The sequence below is a fragment of the Bacillus rossius genome, chromosome 18, assembly GCF_032445375.1.
Source record: "Bacillus rossius redtenbacheri isolate Brsri chromosome 18, Brsri_v3, whole genome shotgun sequence".
Taxonomy (NCBI): Eukaryota; Metazoa; Arthropoda; class Insecta; order Phasmatodea; family Bacillidae; genus Bacillus; species Bacillus rossius.
Window position 1 is genome coordinate 12376518 of NC_086345.1, and position 19583 is coordinate 12396100.

The 19583-nt window shown below is 41.4% G+C and overlaps 1 protein-coding gene across 1 annotated transcript in view; it reads right to left on the bottom strand.

Moving 5' to 3' along the window:
• The window catches only part of LOC134541375 (potassium channel subfamily T member 2), a 284414-nt gene that overhangs the window by 99558 nt on the left and 165273 nt on the right, over nucleotides 1-19583 (bottom strand). The window contains 4 exon segments of the mRNA XM_063384799.1: nucleotides 8341-8558; nucleotides 12147-12347; nucleotides 12947-13111; nucleotides 18627-18810. Of these exon segments, the coding sequence (XP_063240869.1) occupies nucleotides 8341-8558; nucleotides 12147-12347; nucleotides 12947-13111; nucleotides 18627-18810 (768 nt within the window).

Genomic DNA, 19583 nt, shown 5'->3' on the forward strand with positions numbered 1-19583 from the left:
AAGAAAATAGTTCCAGTCTTTCACTTTTTTTACTCTTTTTTAGGCATGTCGAAGTAGGGAAGCCTTCATTTCACAGACGAGAAAGCCACACACACGAAGTCCCCCGAAGTTCATGCTCGCTTTTCTTTTCCCCGTTCTATCTCATTGTATAAAACCGGTGGTGACATTAAAATTTTGCGGTCGATTAGGATAGGTTAGCTACATTATAAATACTTTAAAAACATTCTTGATGGTTGGGTATATTAGGTAAGTAAGTATAGCTACATTAAAAAATACTGTAAAATCATTTTATGGTTGCTTAGCAAATAACTTTTTTAATATGTAGCTATCCAGGGCTAGTAACCGTTTACATGATTTCACAGTATCTTTAATGTAGCTATCCTAACCAAGTCAACCGTCCACAATGTTTTAAAGTATTTATAATGTAGCTAATCTAACCTAATTTACCATTAGTTATCATGATTTAAAAAAAAAAAAAAAAAAAAAAAACCGTAGATGCACGATCGGAGGTTTGTCTCTCTCGTCTGTTGAAAAAGAAGGCTTGCCAACGTGAGTATTCGGGTATGTCCAGAAGGATGAGTGAATCGTAGGCTTCCCGTGTCTTGCGTCGGGTATGTCAAAGAGGGTGGAGGGGGGGAGGAGGGAGAACTGTGGCGTGACAGTCGGCAGTCGCACGTGCAACACCTGCCCTCTCAGCTCTGAGCTACAAGTCGTCACCTGGCGGTGCAGAGGGCTGGCTGGCTGGCTGGCAACGCGAGGGGCTTCCGACTACGCAGCGCAAGGTAATGCACATATCGCACCCTGAGTACAAGACTATCGTAACTCAAAAAATTGAGTTTATGAGATATTTTTACCATAAGCAGGAAAATATCATTATCCAGGCACTGCAAGACTATCGCAATATTATATTTACTTTTACGGGACTTATGGCAAATAATGTACTGTTGCACTCTGGAAAACATTATATAAGAATGTGTGCAATACTATGGCATCTGAGTTGTGATAGTAGTATTGCACTGATTTTTGAGTTACGATAGTCTTGTACTCAGGGTGCGATATTTCTTTTTGTACCAAGCTGTGTGTGTGAATATATATAAAGTGTACGAGGCACGTTAACGCAAAAAGGAACCTTTTTGTGCATAACGATCGCTCGCATCACGTAATTCACGTTATTTTCGTGTTATTTTCGTCCAAACTGCGCCTGGCACGCCAAGCTTACGTACATTTGTCAGGGGAAAAAAAAAGACCGGTGCAATTTCATTCACCCTGCAAGCAAATGAAATTAAAAAAAATGTTTCAAGGCACTTTGCAAGCACGAATTTTTGGTCTGAAGACCATGTTTATAGTTTTGAAAGCTTTTTTTTTTTTTGCACGTGAAGCGTCCTGGAACGTATTTGTGTTTTACGCGCTAACGTCTCGGTAATGCGCTGAGTCTAGTTGCGTGAGCGGGCGCCCCATTTGACTCTCGTTCTGGGTCGGCGCTGTGGCTGTGCTGTGGACAGCTTGTTTTCTACGGACATTGTCGTTGCAACTGACGCCAACAAAAATTATGAAAACTAAAATATCTCCTCCCAATATAAACTTTGAAGACAGTTTAGCACGCTACCGTGTATGCACTGCGTAGTGATAGGATTAACCTTAGAAATTTAAGTTTTATTGTTATATTTTAAGGAAATTATTCGAGTATAGATTTTTTTGCGTGATATAGTTTATTTTCACGTATTCAGGATGTTTATTAACCGGGATAATGTTTGCTGACAAGCTTTACTGCGATATCCAGGGAACTGCTCACGTCGATTGTAAAACTTTGTAAAGCTGGTTGATGGTGGTATATATAAATATATATATTTTTAATCAGCAACTTGTTTTGCCAGTTTAGCATTCCTCTACTTAATGCCTGGTTCAGTCAACTTAGCACGTTCGCGCAGTACTCTGCTTGTAAGTTCTCTGCTTTTATTAGTATTCTGCCCGGTACTTGGATAGTGCTTGGCCCGGGGGGGGGGGGGGGGGGGGGGGGTTAGAGAAACTAATCAAGTTGTTTTTACGTTTTGCCAATCTGTCAAGACCGTCCACACAGAGTGTCGGTGACGTCACTGTTATTTTTTTTTTTACAAACACAAGGACAGTTGCATAGCACACGCGTCTATGTAATCATGAAACAAATGCATAAATCCCGCAGCAAAATAACTTCTCTACAGAACTTACTCTATATAATTATTAGTAAATCCATAAATCCCGCAGGAAATAAACTTCTCTATGGACCTGACGTCTAAATAATCACTAGTCCACGTAAAATACCGTTAGTAAATTAACTTCTCTATGAAACTCATGTCTACACAATAATTACCTAGTCTCGTAGGTGGATTTAGAGGGTGGGGGTAGGCGGTACGTATCACCCCCCCCCCCTCTTTTCCAGACGCTTAAAAATAGACAAAGAGTTTGTTTATTTTTTTGTGCTCTATCCATCACAGTACAGACTGAATTATGGGAAATTCAAATTATTGCAAAATTCGCAAATGGTCAAAATAGGTGAATAGAATTCCAAAAAATTACTTTGTTTATTATTTAAAAATTTAACGCTGCAATCAATCTGCAGAGAAGAAGTGTTTACAACACACCGCACGTGCGCTGAAGATTATACTTGATCGATCGTCCCGTAAAACATTAATTTTCATTATTTAAAAGTTTTGTTTTTCGATAGGTGTGAAATGCCATTTCAGGCGTAAAACACGAAATCTTACAATGAAGGGACGAAACAATATAGCACCACATAGTAGTATACAAAATGGTCATATTGGATTGTGACGTCACGGCAGCCATCTAGGACTCAAAATTCCTTCAAAATGACTCAAAATTCATAGAAATGTCCCTTTTTCGAGGGAAAAATTCCCGTTTTATTCATCAAAAATTCGAAATTCAGTAAACCTCAAAAAACGTTTGCCTTAGAAAGAACCAAAATTCCTAAAAAAAAAAGCTTAAGAGTTCTAAGAGTAAGCCACCGTAAGCCACTGACGACCATCTGGGATGACCTTGATATTGTCCAGAAGTTCGAATTCGTTAAATTTTTAACCAAAAAATTCCGAAAAAAATAAAATTGAAAAACAATTGCCTACTTCAAATGCTTAGTTACTTAATCCAATTTGGTCCATGGTTCGATTCCCAGCGAGAGTAAAAATGTAATTTATTAATAAAAAATTCTCATTAAAAATTTTAAAAAATTATAAAAATGTATTTTGTCACACCTGCCATCTTTAATTATGACGTAATCACTGCAATTATCGTTACGAAAGCGATCTTGAAAATCATAATTTATATGCTAGAAATTCATAAAAAAATTTAATTAAATCAATTTTGAAAAAAAAAATATTATAAAAAAACATTGTTACACATTTCGTTACGGTCGCCATCTTCGATTCTAGAAACTTTGCACTCTTCTCTGCGTCCACCATCTTGGATGTGTATGATGTCAGTGTTGCATGTTAAGTTACGGCCACCATCATGGATTCTAGATTGTTGCAATTTTGGTTTCACCCGCCATCTTGAAAATCGATCATTATTCTCAAAAAATTCAGAAAAAAAATAAAAATTATAAAAAATTTATTAATAATATTTTAATAAATATTCTTTTAAAAAACGCATTTCATGGAGTTGTCGGTTCGAGGTCATTCCATTAAAAATGGCAACAAGTCCTTTCTCCACGGAAGCCACCGGCGGACTGACCTCCCACCACTAATGCCAAGGTATACATATCGCCAGATAGTATGACGTCTCGTCCGCCATCTTGTTTTCGTCTGCTAGAGTGTGGTACCACTATGTTAGTTTAAATTTCACCTGTTAGTGTGTAGTAACTTTATTATTACTGTAGTACCAGTCATCTTGAAATTTGGACGCCATCTTGGAAAATCGTAATTATCTAGCCATAAATTCGGAAAAAATTCCTGAATTCATCAAATAAATCATTAATAATTTACTGATTGAATTGATGGTTTCCTGTTCTTACTTCGATACTTGATCAATGCAAAAAATTATTGTAGACAAAAAATACTTATTTAATAAATCATGTTCAAATTGCTAAAAATGTTTAAGTTCCTCATATGCCAGCATCCATTAAGCCGATATGATCGCAGTCTTAAAAATTTGTATTTATTGACCTAGAAATTAAAAAAAAAAAATCAAAATTCATAAAAAAAAGATCACTTATTAAAATAATGATTGTCGCGATAGATTTTCGTCCTTGGTTTGATTCTCGGCCAGTGATAAGTGTAACTAAAGCATAACATAAATTTAATATTCTGTTTCTCATTACCTTTCGTGGAGTTTATTAATTATTAACTCTACCAAAAACCACTCTGGGTAAGATACCTGTCCGACGAATTAAATTTGTTGACGCACTGCCTATACCTGAAGTTCATTTTTTCGATGCATGAAATGCATTCCAACCAGTTCATGTACAATTCTATGCGTATACACCAACAGTCTTCGGACCACGAGACCAGGGCATTAACAATGTCAGATGAATAGGCTAGACATTTCCGAACCACAAGTCCTTCTTTGGCGATAGCTAATATAACATATTTCAACCAGTCAAGACCAAATATTCAAACTGTTGGACCTTAAGTATCGATGAAATCAATTACAAGCAATTAGACCAACGGAACATGTTTTACGCTTAATAAAGGACCAAGAATCCCTGAAAAATGTTTTATCAAGACCAAGAGGATTCGAGCCAGTATATATTCAGAGCTACTATAGATTTGACTACGCACATTTAACGAAACGACACACATTCAACAAAAGAAAATAATACACAATACACACACTGGACATACAGTACACACAATGGACTTAAAGTACACACGCTCAGTACACATACAGCACCCACACAGTACCCACACAGTACACACAGTGCATGCAAGGCACAGTAGGACACACACAGGACACACAATGAACAAACAATACACACACTGGACACAAATTGGACACACAATACAGGCACTGGACACACATTAGACACGCATTAGACACACATTAGACACGCATTAGACACACATTAGACACACATTAGACACACATTAGACACACATTAGACACACATTAGACACACATTAGACACACAGAACACGCAATGAACACAGTGTACTCACAGTACACACACTGGACACAACTAGACACACATAGGACTCACAGTGCCAGCTTGTGAACTTCTTTGAATTTATGTTCAATGTCAAGGTCATATAAGAGGTCATAAGTGGCTTAGGGTGGCTTGATCTTAGGACTCTTAAGCAGTTTTTAGGAATTTTGGTTCCTTCTAAGAAAAAGTATTTTGAGGTTTTTCAAATTTCACATTTTCGAATTTTTGAGGAATAAAACGAGAAATTTTCCTTTAAAACGGTAATATTTTCCCTCAAAACAAGGACAATTTCTAATAATTTTGAATAATTTTTGAGGAAGTTTGAGTCCAAGATGGCTTCAGTGACATCACAATCCTAGATGGCGATAGAAACCTCGTACCTCAGCCTGAAGCCAGGCGACGGATGCCCATTTGTATATCACTCACCATTATTTAAACTCTCGAACGAAAAAAAAAAGTATTAAATGCTTCCTTGCGGCCGTACGCAGCTTTAGGCAGCGAAGCCACTGCTTCGTTTCCCACAGTTACTCCCCTTCTCCTCGTGTGTCACGTCACACCGTGACGTCAGAGGGCGGGTACCCCAAGTCGTCTATTGACACAGATGAACAAGCATAGGCGCGCGCACAGCAGGGCGAGGTAGAAGGGGAGGGGTCGATTTCCGCGCAATCAGTAACGAGAGGCAGTCCGGCCGATTTGGTTCATTGCAGTGTTAGCCACGCGTTAGTGGGTAACGAGTGATATTGTATTATCTACAATGAATGATAAGGAAGGAAAAATGCAAAAGAGCTTAAGAGCGTATTTCTTTACGAAAAAAGAGCGCACATAACAAAGTACGTGATAGAAGTGAAACGTCTTAAGTAATTCAAACCTCGTCTCGTAAGTATATCGTAAGGGATAAAACCAGAGAGAGAGAGAGAGAGAGAGAGAGAGAGAGAGAGAGAGAGAGAGAGAGAGAGAGAATTTAAGAATCCTAGTCTATGCAGTGACAGCTTCAGTATTATATTCTCCATGGTAACTCAGGCCTATGAATTCATTACTCTACGCAAAATACCCGCAGTTAACTTACTTCTGCATGGAGCTCGTGTCTATGTAACCATTAGTCTATGCAACGAGATATACAGTATTAGCTTCTCTATGGGAACTCAGGTCTATGTAATCATTAGTCTACGCCAAATGTCCGCAGTTAACTTACTTGTTGTGCATGGAGCTCGTGTCTATGTAACCATTAGTCTATGCAACGAGATATACAGTATTAGCTTCTCTATGGGAACTCAGGTCTATGTAATCATTAGTCTATGCAAAATGCCAGTAGTTAATTAACTTCTGCATGGAGCTCGTGTCTACGTAACTACTAGTCTATGCAGTGACAGCTTCCGTATTATATTCTTAATGGTAACTCAATTCTATGAATTCATTACTCTTCGCAAAATACCCGCAGTTAACTTACTTCTGCATGGAGCTCGTGTCTATGTAACCATTAGTCTATGCAACGAGATATACAGTATTAGCTTCTCTATGGGAACTCAGGTCTATGTAATAATTAGTCTATGCAAAATGCCAGTAGTTAATTAACTTCTGCATGGAGCTCGTGTCTACGTAACTACTAGTCTATGCAGTGACAGCTTCAGTATTATATTCTTAATGGTAACTCAATTCTATGTATTCATTAGTCTACGCAAAATACCCGCAGTTAACTTACTTCTGCATGGAGCTCGTGTCTACGTAACCACTGGTCCATGCAGTGATAGCTACAGTATTATCTTCTCTATGGAAACTCATGTCTATGTAATCATTAGTCTACGCCAAATGTCCGCAGTTAACTTACTTGTTGTGCATGGAGCTCGTGTCTACGTAACCACTAGTCTATGCAGTGAAAGCTTCAGTAATAGCTTCTCTATGGGAAATCACGTATATGTAATCATTAGTCTGTGCAAAATTCCCGCGGTTAACTTACTTCTGCATGGAGCTCGTGTCTACGTAACCATTAGTGAATTTAGTGACAGCTACAGTATTAGCTTTCTATGGGAACTCAGGTCTATGTATTCATTAGTCTACGCAAAATACCCGCAGTTTACTTACTTCTGCATGGAGCTCGTGTCTACGTTACCACTAGTATATGCAGTGTTAGCTTCAGTATTTTCTTCTCTATGGGAACCCAGGTCTATGAAATCTTTAGTCTATGCAAGATGCCCGTGTTTAATTTACTCCTGCATGGAGCTCGTGTCTACGTAACCACTAGTCTATGCAATGACAGATACAGTATTAGCTTACCTATGGGAACTCAGGTCTATGTAATCATTAGTCTATGCAAAATGCCAGTAGTTAATTAACTTCTGCATGGAGCTCATGTCTACGTAACCACTAGTCTATGCAGTGACAGCTTCAGTATTATATTCTTAATGGGTACTCAGGTCTTTGTATTCATTAGTCTACGCAAAATACCCGCAGTTAACTTTCTTCTGCATGGAGCTCGTGTCTACGTAACCATTAGTCTATGCAATGAGAGCTACAGTATTAGCTTCTCTATGGGAACTCAGGTCTATGTACTAATCAGTATATATTCTTTGCCCGCAGTTAATTTAATCATGACAATTTAACCACTGGTCCATGCAGTGATAGCTACAGTATTATATTCTCTATATGGAAACTCAGGTCTATGTAATCATTAGTCTACGCCAAATGCCCGCAGTTAACTTACTTCTGCATGGAGCTAGTGTCTACGTAACCAGGGGCGGAGCCAGGTTTTTTTTAGGGGTTCAAACCCCCCCCCCCCCCCCCTTAGCACTAAATCTTTAATTAATTTTTTATTCATCACTCAAACAAATTTCATATTAAAATGAATAAAAATTTTACCATTACAATATTTAAATTTAAGTACCGAAAACTGCTAAAATAGCACCATTTTACACCTTAAAATCCAAATTTTCCCAGGGGAGGACCCCCGGACCAACCGCTTTAATACGGGGTGGGTGGGTGGGGGGAGGGCATGCTTCTTAACACTCCCCATACACAAATCCTGGCTACGCCACTGCACGTAACCATTAGTCTATGCATTGAGAGATACAGTATTACCTTCTCTATGGGAAATCACGTCTATGTAATCATTAGTCTGCGCAAAATGCCCGCAGTTAACTTATGTACTCGTGCACGGAGCTCGCGTCTACGTAACCGCTGCTCTATGCAGTGTCGGCTCCTCTATGGGCACTCACTGTCCGCGGGAGGTGTGCAGCAGCAAGGTGACGAGCGTGGACGTGCCCGGGCACGTGCAGTTGTTGGCGAGCAGCGCGTACTTGAACTCGTCCTCGCACACCACGTACTCGGCGAACTTCACGTGCAGCTTGTTCTCCGGCCGGAAGATCTGCACGTACTGGGGCACGCCGGGGGCGAAGTCCTTCACCGCCCACGAGCGCAGGATCGTGTGCTCGTCCTGCGAACAGACCAGGCCTACCAACCCTGCAGACGTGTTGGTAGGATCCACCAGCTGTACGGCGTGGGGAAGCCTACAACCCACGTAGTTTCGGTTCCCTGCAAGGGGTCGTCCATTAATCACGTGATGTTTTTTTAGCAAATTTTTAACCCTCCTTCCCCCTAGTGATTTGTGGTGAGGTTTCAGACTACCCCCCCCCCCCCCCCCCCCAATAAATCACATGTATCTTTTAGGTACAAAATATTTTTAAAAATTTCAGAATATTATCTTTAAATATAGGTATAATCTAATTTAATTCTGGAAAATTAAGCACAGTGATAAAAATGTCCAGACACACATTAAGATTGCAGGTTTATTCTCACTGGCATAAAAATAATAAAGGAAAGGCTTATATGTGATATACGCATGTATTCGGCGCCAAAATCACAGTCTTACTGGCGACTGGCAAGCCGAGCCGGGTGGTTCATGTTGCGGCGGGCGGGGATATTGTTGCCTGGCTACGGCGAGTCAAGGTCACGCATCCCTTTTCGGTTTAGTAGAAATCGCGCGAAAAAATAAATACACGTGATATCTCTCTACACCCCCCCTCCCCCCTTGTGATATTTCGTGATTTTTCCCGACCCCCCCCCCCCCCCTTTTCGAACCTCACGTGATTAATGGTCGATCCCCAAGAGTTTCCGAAGATTTCCGAAGTTTTGCTTTTTGGTACTAATGCTACACTAGACGCAACATAACTCCGAGCCTGGGTGACGGTTAGAAAATCGTGTGTATGTGAGTCCCGACACTGGAGAAAGCAGACGTGGCGCGGCAGTGAGAGATAATGCGTACCTTGATAACAGGGGCTACACGCTACTGCACAGAGTGAAAACTTAGTCCTTCGGTGAAATCCGACAAATACGTTGGTACTTACTAAACGTTTTCGTTTACAGTTTGGATCTGAGGTTTGTATGCATGTAGTGTATCACTTTTGTTCAGAGCCAGTGTTACATATGTAGTGCAGTACTTCAGTAAAGTACAACTTTATACAAAAATGCCTCCAGTGTTGTCAAAAGTTAAGAGTAAAAAACTGCACTCGCAGGCGCGGGAAATCGTCTATAACGTTCTGCAGTTTATGAAAAATTAAGCGCGATTGCAGGAACCCTCCATTTCACTAGAGAAAGCACAGCTGAGAACAGCTAATGAGACGGGTGTGTCTCGCACGACTGTACAAACAATATGAAAAATGGCTCACCGAACAATTAATACAAAATCTTCCACCAAACAGTGTTGTTGTGATAGATAATGCTCCCTATCACAATGTAAAAATAAATAAAACGCCTACCTCCAGCTCGACAAAATTGGAAATGCAGCAGTGGTTAATTAAGGAGAAGATTTCCTTTACTAGCGACATGCTCAAACCAAACTTGTATAACCTCATAAAGAAGCACAAACCTTCGCAAGTGCAGTACTCGGCAGACAGACTATTGGTAAATAGTGGCCACACATTACTTCGTCTGCCCCCTTATCATCCGGATTTGAATCCGATAGAAAGCATATGGGCTAAAGTTAAAGGAGAAGTCGCTTCAAAAAATGTTACTTGCAATTTGGCAAATGTAAAAAAACTTTGCGAGGAAATATTTAACCGAATGGGTCCAGAAGATTGGATACCGATTTGCAATCACGTCAAGACACTCGAGAACGAATACTGGGATAAGGATGTGCGTTTTGACATTGAAATTGATAAAGCGATTGTTCAGTTAGGTGATGCAAACAGTGACAGCAGTGACGTTTACACATCAGACTCTTCGGATGGAACAGTCAGTGGCGATGAAGAACTGAGGTAGTGCTTGGAACGTCAGTGGTAAGTGGTCAATGTTTTCTGCTTTTCTCTACCTGCTGTGCAAGGTCGCCGTATCTGCTTATACCCCCTCCTCATCCACCCGACCCCCCACACGTGTTGCAGTCAACACTCATGTGTGACGTAGCTCAAGCTCGGAGTTATATTGCGCCTAGTGTACTTCAGCCGCTAAATCAGAAGTTTCCAATGAAACCAAGCATGTTGTGACTGGCCTAACCTAACCTAACCCTTCGATTTTTTTTTCAAATTTCAATTTTTAAGAGAAATCCGAAGTTGCACGAACGTGGTAGGGAACCGAAACTACGTGAGTTGTAGGCTTCCCGTACGCGTGGCTCTGTGCGCCATAGATTATTATATACTGATGGTGTGGAAAAGAAATGAGTGCGTGCGGTCCACGCGCGACAGAAGTGAAACTACTTGCTTTATTATATTATTAGGAATAGGAAACAGAGTTAATTATCTTTGGCTGAGGTTGACGATTAAAAAAAAATTATGCAAGTATGAGAGCGCTAAATTGTGCTATTGCGCAAGTATGCAAGTGTGTAAATGTAAAGTGTACAAGTATTCAAATGAGAAAATATGCACGCATGCAATTTTTACCCCTCCCTTGCCGTCTCCTTCTCCTCTTCCGGTTTCCCCCACCACTTACCTAACTATTCCCCTCATGCGGTCGGAATTTTCGCAACGCTCAAAGATTGTAGCGCTCATCAGCAAAGAAGTATCACTTCAATAACCTTCTTGCTAATCATTCGATTTATCACCAAGACTAGGGCTCGGCAGAATTTCGACCGAAATGAGCCAAATGTTAAGTAAATAGATTCTCCAATTTTTTTAGTGAGCCGCAACATGATTTTTTCTGTACATTAATGAAATTCCAAGGCAATAAAAAACAAGGAAAAAACAAAATAATTTATTTACAGTTTCAACATAGTCTTAAAAAAAGGACACTCAGGAAAATATCACGTAAATGTAAAACAAAATGGTATTCATTACTGGAGCTCTACCGATAAAACAAAAATAAATAATTATCTTAATTAACTAATTATTAAAATAAAAAAAGAAACTGGGTGAGTGCATTGGTAGGTTGAGGACATGCGTTGTGATTGCGCCGTTTGACTTTGTTAGGCTTTTTTTTGTGCTGTGGGGCAGCGCAGCGACAAAGACAAAGATCCATCCATCCACTAATTGTTTAATCCTTCAACAACTCATACATTTATGTAAGTTATTGATTCAGTAATATATTCATTCATCCATCAATTTAAAATCCATCAATTCATTCATCGGTTGATCCATCCACTCACCATCCATTTGACATTCACGTATTCTCACATTCGTACACCCTCTATTAGATGATCATTCATTTTATTTACATCTGTGGATCATCCATCAATCCGTTCAGTCGAAACATCAATCCGTTCAGTCAAAGCATCAATCCATTCAGTCAAAGCATCAATCCGTTCAGTCGAAACATAAATCCGTTCAGTCGAAACATAAATCCGTTCAGTCGAAACATCAATCTGTTCAGTCGAAACATCAATCCGTTCAGTCGAAACACCAATCCGTTCAGTCGAAACACCAATCCGTTCAGTCGAAACACCAATCCGTTCAGTCGAAACACCAATCCGTTCAGTCGAAACACCAATCCGTTCAGTCGAAACACCAATCCGTTCAGTCGAAACACCAATCCGTTCAGTCAAAAACATCAATCCGTTCAGTCAAAACATCAATCCGTCCAGTCAGACGGCACTCACGGCGGCCGTCTTGTCGGCGTAGTTCCTGGCTGCCAGCACGAAGCACGCCTCCGCCTCGTTCATGCGCGCGCGCGCCAGGTCGCCGTCCTTGAGGCACGACCCCTGGATGTAGATGACCCTCTGCGCCCAGATGGGCACCTGCAGGATCATCCGCATCGTGGTGTCCAGCTCCATGGGCGACAGGAGCACCACGTAGTAGTCCTGCCGGGGGCAAACAAGGTACACGTGGCAGGATTTGACCAGGATCGTCACCCGGTCGTTTGGACCCAACATCTTCCGGATGAAGACGAACTGACGATGAAGTCTTATTACTGCAGGAGCAGGTGCATCTAGAACTCGTTGAAGAAGTCTAATATGTATGTCCCATCAGCATGTATCATTGCGAAGAACACCATGGCATGCTTCTCCGATTTCTAGAATGTGATGTTTATGGACAGAATGAGAGGGAGTAGGTTCAGAGAAGGGTAAAGATGGTAGTTGATTTGCAAGAGCAGGTTTCACATTAAAATCCTTGATGGAAGTCCATGATGGTACTGACATGTGGTGGGGTGATTGACTTTACCATGTGTTTTTTTTCCGACTGCGAGTGTGTGTAGTGTATGGCCAGGCTGAGAGGGAGCAGAGTAAGTGATTGAAGATGGTAGCTCACTTACAACTTACAGGAGATGTTGAACATTTTGCTCATTGAGAATGTCCATGTGTTGCTGCACACCCCCACGTACTTCACCGACTGCAATGTTGTGACGTGTGTGGACACGCTGAGAGGAAGGTAGGGTAAGGGAGGGCGGGTGGCAGCTCACCTGTAGTAGCGGGTGCGCGTAGAACTCGTTGAGGAAGTCCATGATTGTGTCGGCATGGAGCGTGGTGCTGCACACGACCACGTGCTTCTCCGACTGCGCGCGGTGCGACGAGTAGGAGCCTCCCAGCTTCTGGCGCTCCATCCACGTGAACGCCAGTTGCTCGAACTGCAACACGCCAGTACACCAGTCATTGCTCCTCATTAGATACTTGCCAAACCATGTTGTTTTGGTACGAGCGCCAGAAGCTCGAACTATAACACCTGTCATTGCTCCTCATCAAATGCTTGCCAAACCACGTTGTTTTGGTACGAGCGCCAGAAGCTCGAACTGTAACACCTGTCATTGCTCCTCATTAGATACTTGCCAAACCATGTTGTTTTGGTACCTAGTATGGCTTCATAAAGTGATGTTTATGGACTATTTGTTAACCTGCTGTATGCTTGCTCATAACCAATTTTTTCTGCCTCAATTTTCAGTTTGCACTATGGCTTCATAAAAATATAATTTATGGACTCTTATTTTTATGGACTGTTTATTACCAACCGCATGCTTGTCCATTGTTATTGTTTACTTTTTTTGTAGCAGCATGCACGTTAAACTCATTGAAGGATTTTTAATGGATTGTTTGTAATATTTTGTATGCTTGTGGTAGTATTGAAGATCTTTTTTTTGAAATGTATACTGTACTATACCGTCTGCTAGTCTATCACAATGTCTTACTGCATTCTGTAACAATATGCGCTAAGGCATCATTAAAGGAATATTTATTGACTGTTTATAACTTGCCGTACACTTGTTCATCACTTTTGCATACAGCCTGTTATAGCAGTATGTGATAAATTCTCATTGAAGAAAGTTTCAAATGGATTGTTTATAAACTGTAGTCATTACATTTGCTTACTGCTTTATGAGTCAGTATGCACTAAGAATTCTTCAAAGGATGCTTTTGGAAAGCTCATAGATGCCCTTGCGTTTTAAGGATGGATCGTACGGAAATTGTTGTAAACAAAGAACTCAATTTATCTATCGACGTAATTCGCTGTTGCATAGCAGCTCTAAAATGGAATGTTTTGCCCCAAGTAAAGTCCTTTGATAAAGGAAAACAAAGGGAAACCTTATATTAAATCAGGTTTTGGGCTCTTTTTCAGGAATAATGTCTGCTAAGCCACGGTTGTGTGTCTAGAGATGCTAATGAGGTGGAATAAATGCCTCTACGATGTCGGGCGAGTGTCGCTACTACCAGAGGTGGTTTTGAGGTGTTTGCAGTGCTGTTCTAGTAAAAAGTCTTTTTTTTTTTCTCTTTTTGTCACGTTCATTTCTTATTATCTTTGAAAGATTTGTGCAATGGGAGTGCATGACTTGATGTAAGCTTTTGGACATACGCCAAACACAAATGACAAAAACACAAATTAAGCAAAAAATTGCTGTTGTCAGGATATAAACACCACACAATACTCCACAACAGGAATATGGTCAACAGAAAAAGAAAAACCAAGAAAAATGGACTAACAAAACGAAAAAAAAAAAACAAAAATGATGACAGCACAAAAATTCCGAACCCAAAAAAATTCATCACAACAGTTGAAACGAGACACAAACTATCTTTTAAGAGGGGTTACATATTTGAGAGTTTTCGTAAATACAAACCCACGCTACCGTTTTAGGCTTGCACATAGTCTGTTTTCGGAAATGGTGCAACTATTTTATCTTGCTCAAATTCTTATTTTAGAGTACATAGTGCGTTTACGCTACCTGAACATTTTTGAAAATAAATCTTAACAAATTATTTGTGAACATTATTTGTATGGGTTAGATATAAAATCCACTAAACTAGCGAAATATTTTCTATTGAGCATGCACAATAATTACATAGATGTGGCGGATATTTGTACTAAATGTGCCACACACATTTTCAACTGTGAATTTTAAATTTGTAACATCTTAGCTCTCGGTCGGCATTTAGTAATGCGACGGAAGTCATGGAACGGAAATGTGTAACAACCGCGGTGCTGCCATCTGTGGCGGATGACACCAACCATATTTCACAAACACATGAATAAACTATATAGGCTTAGCTGTTTAGTGAATTTTAACAAGATAGGCAGCACTTAAAAAAAAAAAATTCACTGTCGAAAATGAATTCCAAGCTGGGGTTAAGTATTTCTTTAAGTCTTTTTCGCTTTTATCGGAACCGTTTAATAATATAGTTTTAAATGTATCTATGCTAATTGAATGTCTCGATAGTCGACGTGGCTGCTCCGGCAGCGAATTCTAGCGGCGGGTGCACGAACTACGTGTGATCCGCGTCCAGAAATGTAGTTTTGAACACAATTAGCGTATGTTAATCACGCACGGTATTATTTTAAAGAATTCTACGTTAAATTTCGTGACCAAATTTCGCATATTGAGCGTATTTCCAACACGAGAACACGTGAATCAGTTCGTTACCGAGGTTAGATGTGTACATGACACTGGTGAGAACTGAAATACTCGCTTACATTTTTTTTTTTTACATTCCCGTAGCGACGTTCCGTCGACGTTGATGCAACGTTGCCACGTGTCCCCGCGGGATATCAGACACGTCACATGCACTCGTGCGTCACGGAACAAGCGCTATTGGCGCAGAGGCGATCCGTCAGCATAACAGTGACGATAGGGTGCCTCTTTTTTTTTTCTCCCAGAGAATAAATTGACATGCAATTTTTTTTTATTTTCGTGCGACCTTTATCAGTGCGATACCTATCGCGCGTTTCATTTGGCAACAGAACGAAACAAACGGTATCCCTAGTGGTCTCTTGTCAATTCTTTTATCAAGCCGGGGTATTAGTGACGATGTATAATTATTTATTTATTATTGACTAATTTTTGTTTGAAATTTGCGAATACCAATCACATATTTAAACTATAATTCACTCCTGTAATACGGACCTTCATTACAGAACCGATTACATTAAAATATTATTTCATTTTGCATAAAAAATAAACGTGATAGCATTACTATAGTCGAGATTCAAAAGCTCCAAACAAAATTAAAAATTAAAAAAATATAATGAAGTTTGAATGCTACGATTTTTATATGCATTATTCACGTTACTAAAACAAGTTTCATAAATAATATATGTTGAAAGTTATGAAGTAATTAAAAATGTCTACTTTACATAAAAAAAAAGAGTTTTTGAAAACATGACGATAAATTTATTCTACTTAAATATATATATAGTTTTGTTACAAATATAGATAATTTTGACTATATATGTATATATATGTGTGTGTGTGTGTGCGTGTGTGCGTGCGTGTGTGTGTGCGTGTATGTGTTACGAACTATAACAATGTGTGCGTGGAGTTCAAGCGCGACAGAAGTGAAACTTCTTGCTTATTATATTACTAGTTATAGGAGAGATATTTCTCTTTGGCTGAGGTCTCACATAAATAATGCGAGTATGCGAATCCAAAATTATGATATTGCTTAAGTGTGCAAGTATGCTGCGTCATTTCTGCCTCTCCCCTGCAGGCTCCTCCTCTCCCGGTTATCCACTATGTACCTAACTATTCCCTTCCTCTCCCGGTTCCCTCCATCACATAACTAACGATTCCCCTCCTCTCCCGGTTCCCCCACCACGTACCTAACTATTCCCCTCCTCAGCCGGTTCCCCAATCACGTACATAACTATTCCCCTCCTCAGCCGGTTCCCTCCATCACATAGCTAACTATTCCCCTCCTCTCCCGGTTCCCCCACCATGTCCCTAACTATTCCCCTCCTCTCCCGGTTCCCCCATTACGTACCTATGTCCTTCGTGCGATCGGAAATTTTGATAACGCTCGAAAATTGTAGCTTCCTCAGCAAAGATGTTTCTTTTGATAAAGTATTTTGATATTATTTTTCACCGAGAAATAAATCCTAGTTAAACTGACGGTGACTCAGGGAAATGATGGCTAGCCGTTATTAGTGTTCGCACAGTTATGTGCTTGTTGCACGTGGCTCGTCAGTGGCAGCAAAGAGACAGGGTATCAGCTCGCGGTGCTTCTGTGTCTCCCCAGAGCTATGGTAGGCAAATGGTTAGTCAGCGGGTACTTAGCCCCTCCACTTGACCATCCTTTGACTGATTAAATGTTATCGATAGTATCGGATAGTATCGGCCCGAGTGTATTAACCTTAATCCAGTGGGATGAACACGGAGGTGGCACTTAATATGCGAGACCGATCCATTTTGTGTACCAACAATTGTATCGGGCGAATAAGTATCGCGCAACAAGAAGGATAATGCCGTGTACCGGATATCGGGTAATATCGTGTATAGGATAGTATAGGTACGAGTGCAGTCCTTTTGTTAAGTCAGCGGGATAAACGCGGTGTTGTCAATTGTCTGTGCAACTGGCCAGATTAGATGTATGTGATGGGATAAAATCGTGTATTAGATTGGATAGTCGCGTTATATAATCTCAATGGTAATTTATCGCGTATCGTATCGGATGATATCGTGCGTTTTGCCAGGTAATATCATGTAGCGGGTAGTTTAACAATCGTGTAACGTAACATAACATCGGACAGTATAGTATGCCGTATAGTATCGGGATCGTGTGTCATCGCGACACGTCTACAGGAAGGTGTATCGACCTAGGGTTTGGAAGAGTGGGATGGGAGTGATTGGGGAGGGTGTGAAGGAGTTAGTTCCTCACCTGCGTGGGCAGCACGATGAGCGCGACACAGATCATGATGACCATGTAGAGCTGCGACGGCCAGATGTTGGGCACGATGTCGCCGTATCTCGTGTATCGGAGAATGGTAATATCGCGTATCGGATCGGATGATATCATGTATTTTGCCAGGTAATATCATGTATCGGGTAGTTGGTGAGTCGTGTATCGTAGCATAACATCGGGAAATATAGTGTGTCGGATAGTATCGGGATCGTGTGTCGTCGCGACACATCTACAGGAAGGTGTATCGACCTAGGGTTTGGAAGAGTGGATTGGGAGGGGTTGGGGAGGGGGTGAAGGAGTTAGTTCCTCACCTGCGTGGGCAGCACGAGGAGCGCGACGGAGATCATGATGACCATGTAGAGCTGCGATGGCCAGATGTCGGGCACGATGTCGCCATATCTCGTGAATCGGAAAATGGTAATATCGCGTATCGTATCGGATGATATCATGCGTTGTGCTAGGTAATATGTATCGAGTAGTTGAACAATCGTGTATCGTAGCATACCATAGGTCAGTATAGTGTGCCGGAGAGTATCGGGATCGTGTGTCGTCGCGACATGGCTACAGGAAGGTGTATCGACCTAGGGTTTGGAAGAGTGGGAGGGGAGGGATTGGGGATGGGGTGAAGTAGTTATTTCCTCACCTGCGTGGGCAGCACGATGAGCGCGACGCAGATCATGATGACCATGTAGAGCTGCGACGGCCAGATGTCGGGCTCGATGTCGCCGTATCTCGTGTATCGGAAAATGGTAATATCGAGTATAGTATCGGATGATATCGTGTATTTTGCCAGGTAATATCATGTATCGAGCAGTTGAACAATCGTGTGTCTTAGCATAACATCGGGCAGTGCAGTGTGTCGGATAGTATCGGGATCGTGTGTCGTCGTGACACGGCTACAGGAAGGTGAATCGACCTAGGGTTTGGAAGAGTTTGCTGGGAGAGGTTGGGGAGGGACTGGATGAGTTAGTTCCTCACCTGCGTGGGCAGCACGATGAGCGCGACGCAGATCATGATGACCATGTAGAGCTGCGACGGCCAGATGTCGGGCACGATGTCGCCGTAGCCGACGGTGGAGAAGGTGACCACCACGTAGTATGTGGACTGGAACAGGTTGAGGTGGCGGTGGCCGGCTCGCTGGAAGTGCTGGAACCCGCACACGCTGCGAGGGAGCACACACACACACGCCCGTGCACAGTTAGCTCCAGTGAGACACACACGTGGAGCAGCCAGGTTTCACCGGTAGCCTACAACTCACGTAGTTTCGGTTTCCTACCACGTTCGTGCAACTTCGGATTTCTCTCAAAAATTGAAATTTAAAAAAAAAAAAATCGAAGGGTTAGGTTAGGTTAGGTCAGTCACAACATGCTTGTTTTCATTGGAAACTTCTGATTTAGCGGCTGAAGTGGCGTTAATACCAAAACGAAAAACTCCGGAAATCTTCGGAAATTCTTGCAGGGAACCGAAAGTACTTGAGTTGTAGGCTTTCCCAGGTTGCACCACACCGTTGATCTCGAGACATCTTGCTGGTTCGATCGTCATTTCGACCACACTCTCTATGGTGCCTTTTTTGTCGTGAGCGCTGAACTGAGATCACGGGGAATTGCGACGTGAACCTGAATTCTCAGGTCGGTTTCATTGCAATGATCTCGGATCGACACTGCGCCAGAAGTCACGAACTTTTATGCGTGAAAATTTAATAAGCATATGATGCACAACACGTGTATCAAAAATATTTTTTTTTTTACTTGTTGTAGGGGTGCAACCGAGGAGTGGTTTGGAACACTCGCCTGCCACCAAGAGTTTTCGAGAATACCGCTGAGGGTCAAACCCTGATTTTCAAGTGGGAAACGTGGCGGACGTTGACGTGGCCTGTGGATTTTCTCGGGGTGCTCCCGTTTCCCACCAGTAATTAATTCCGTCGCTGCTCCACAC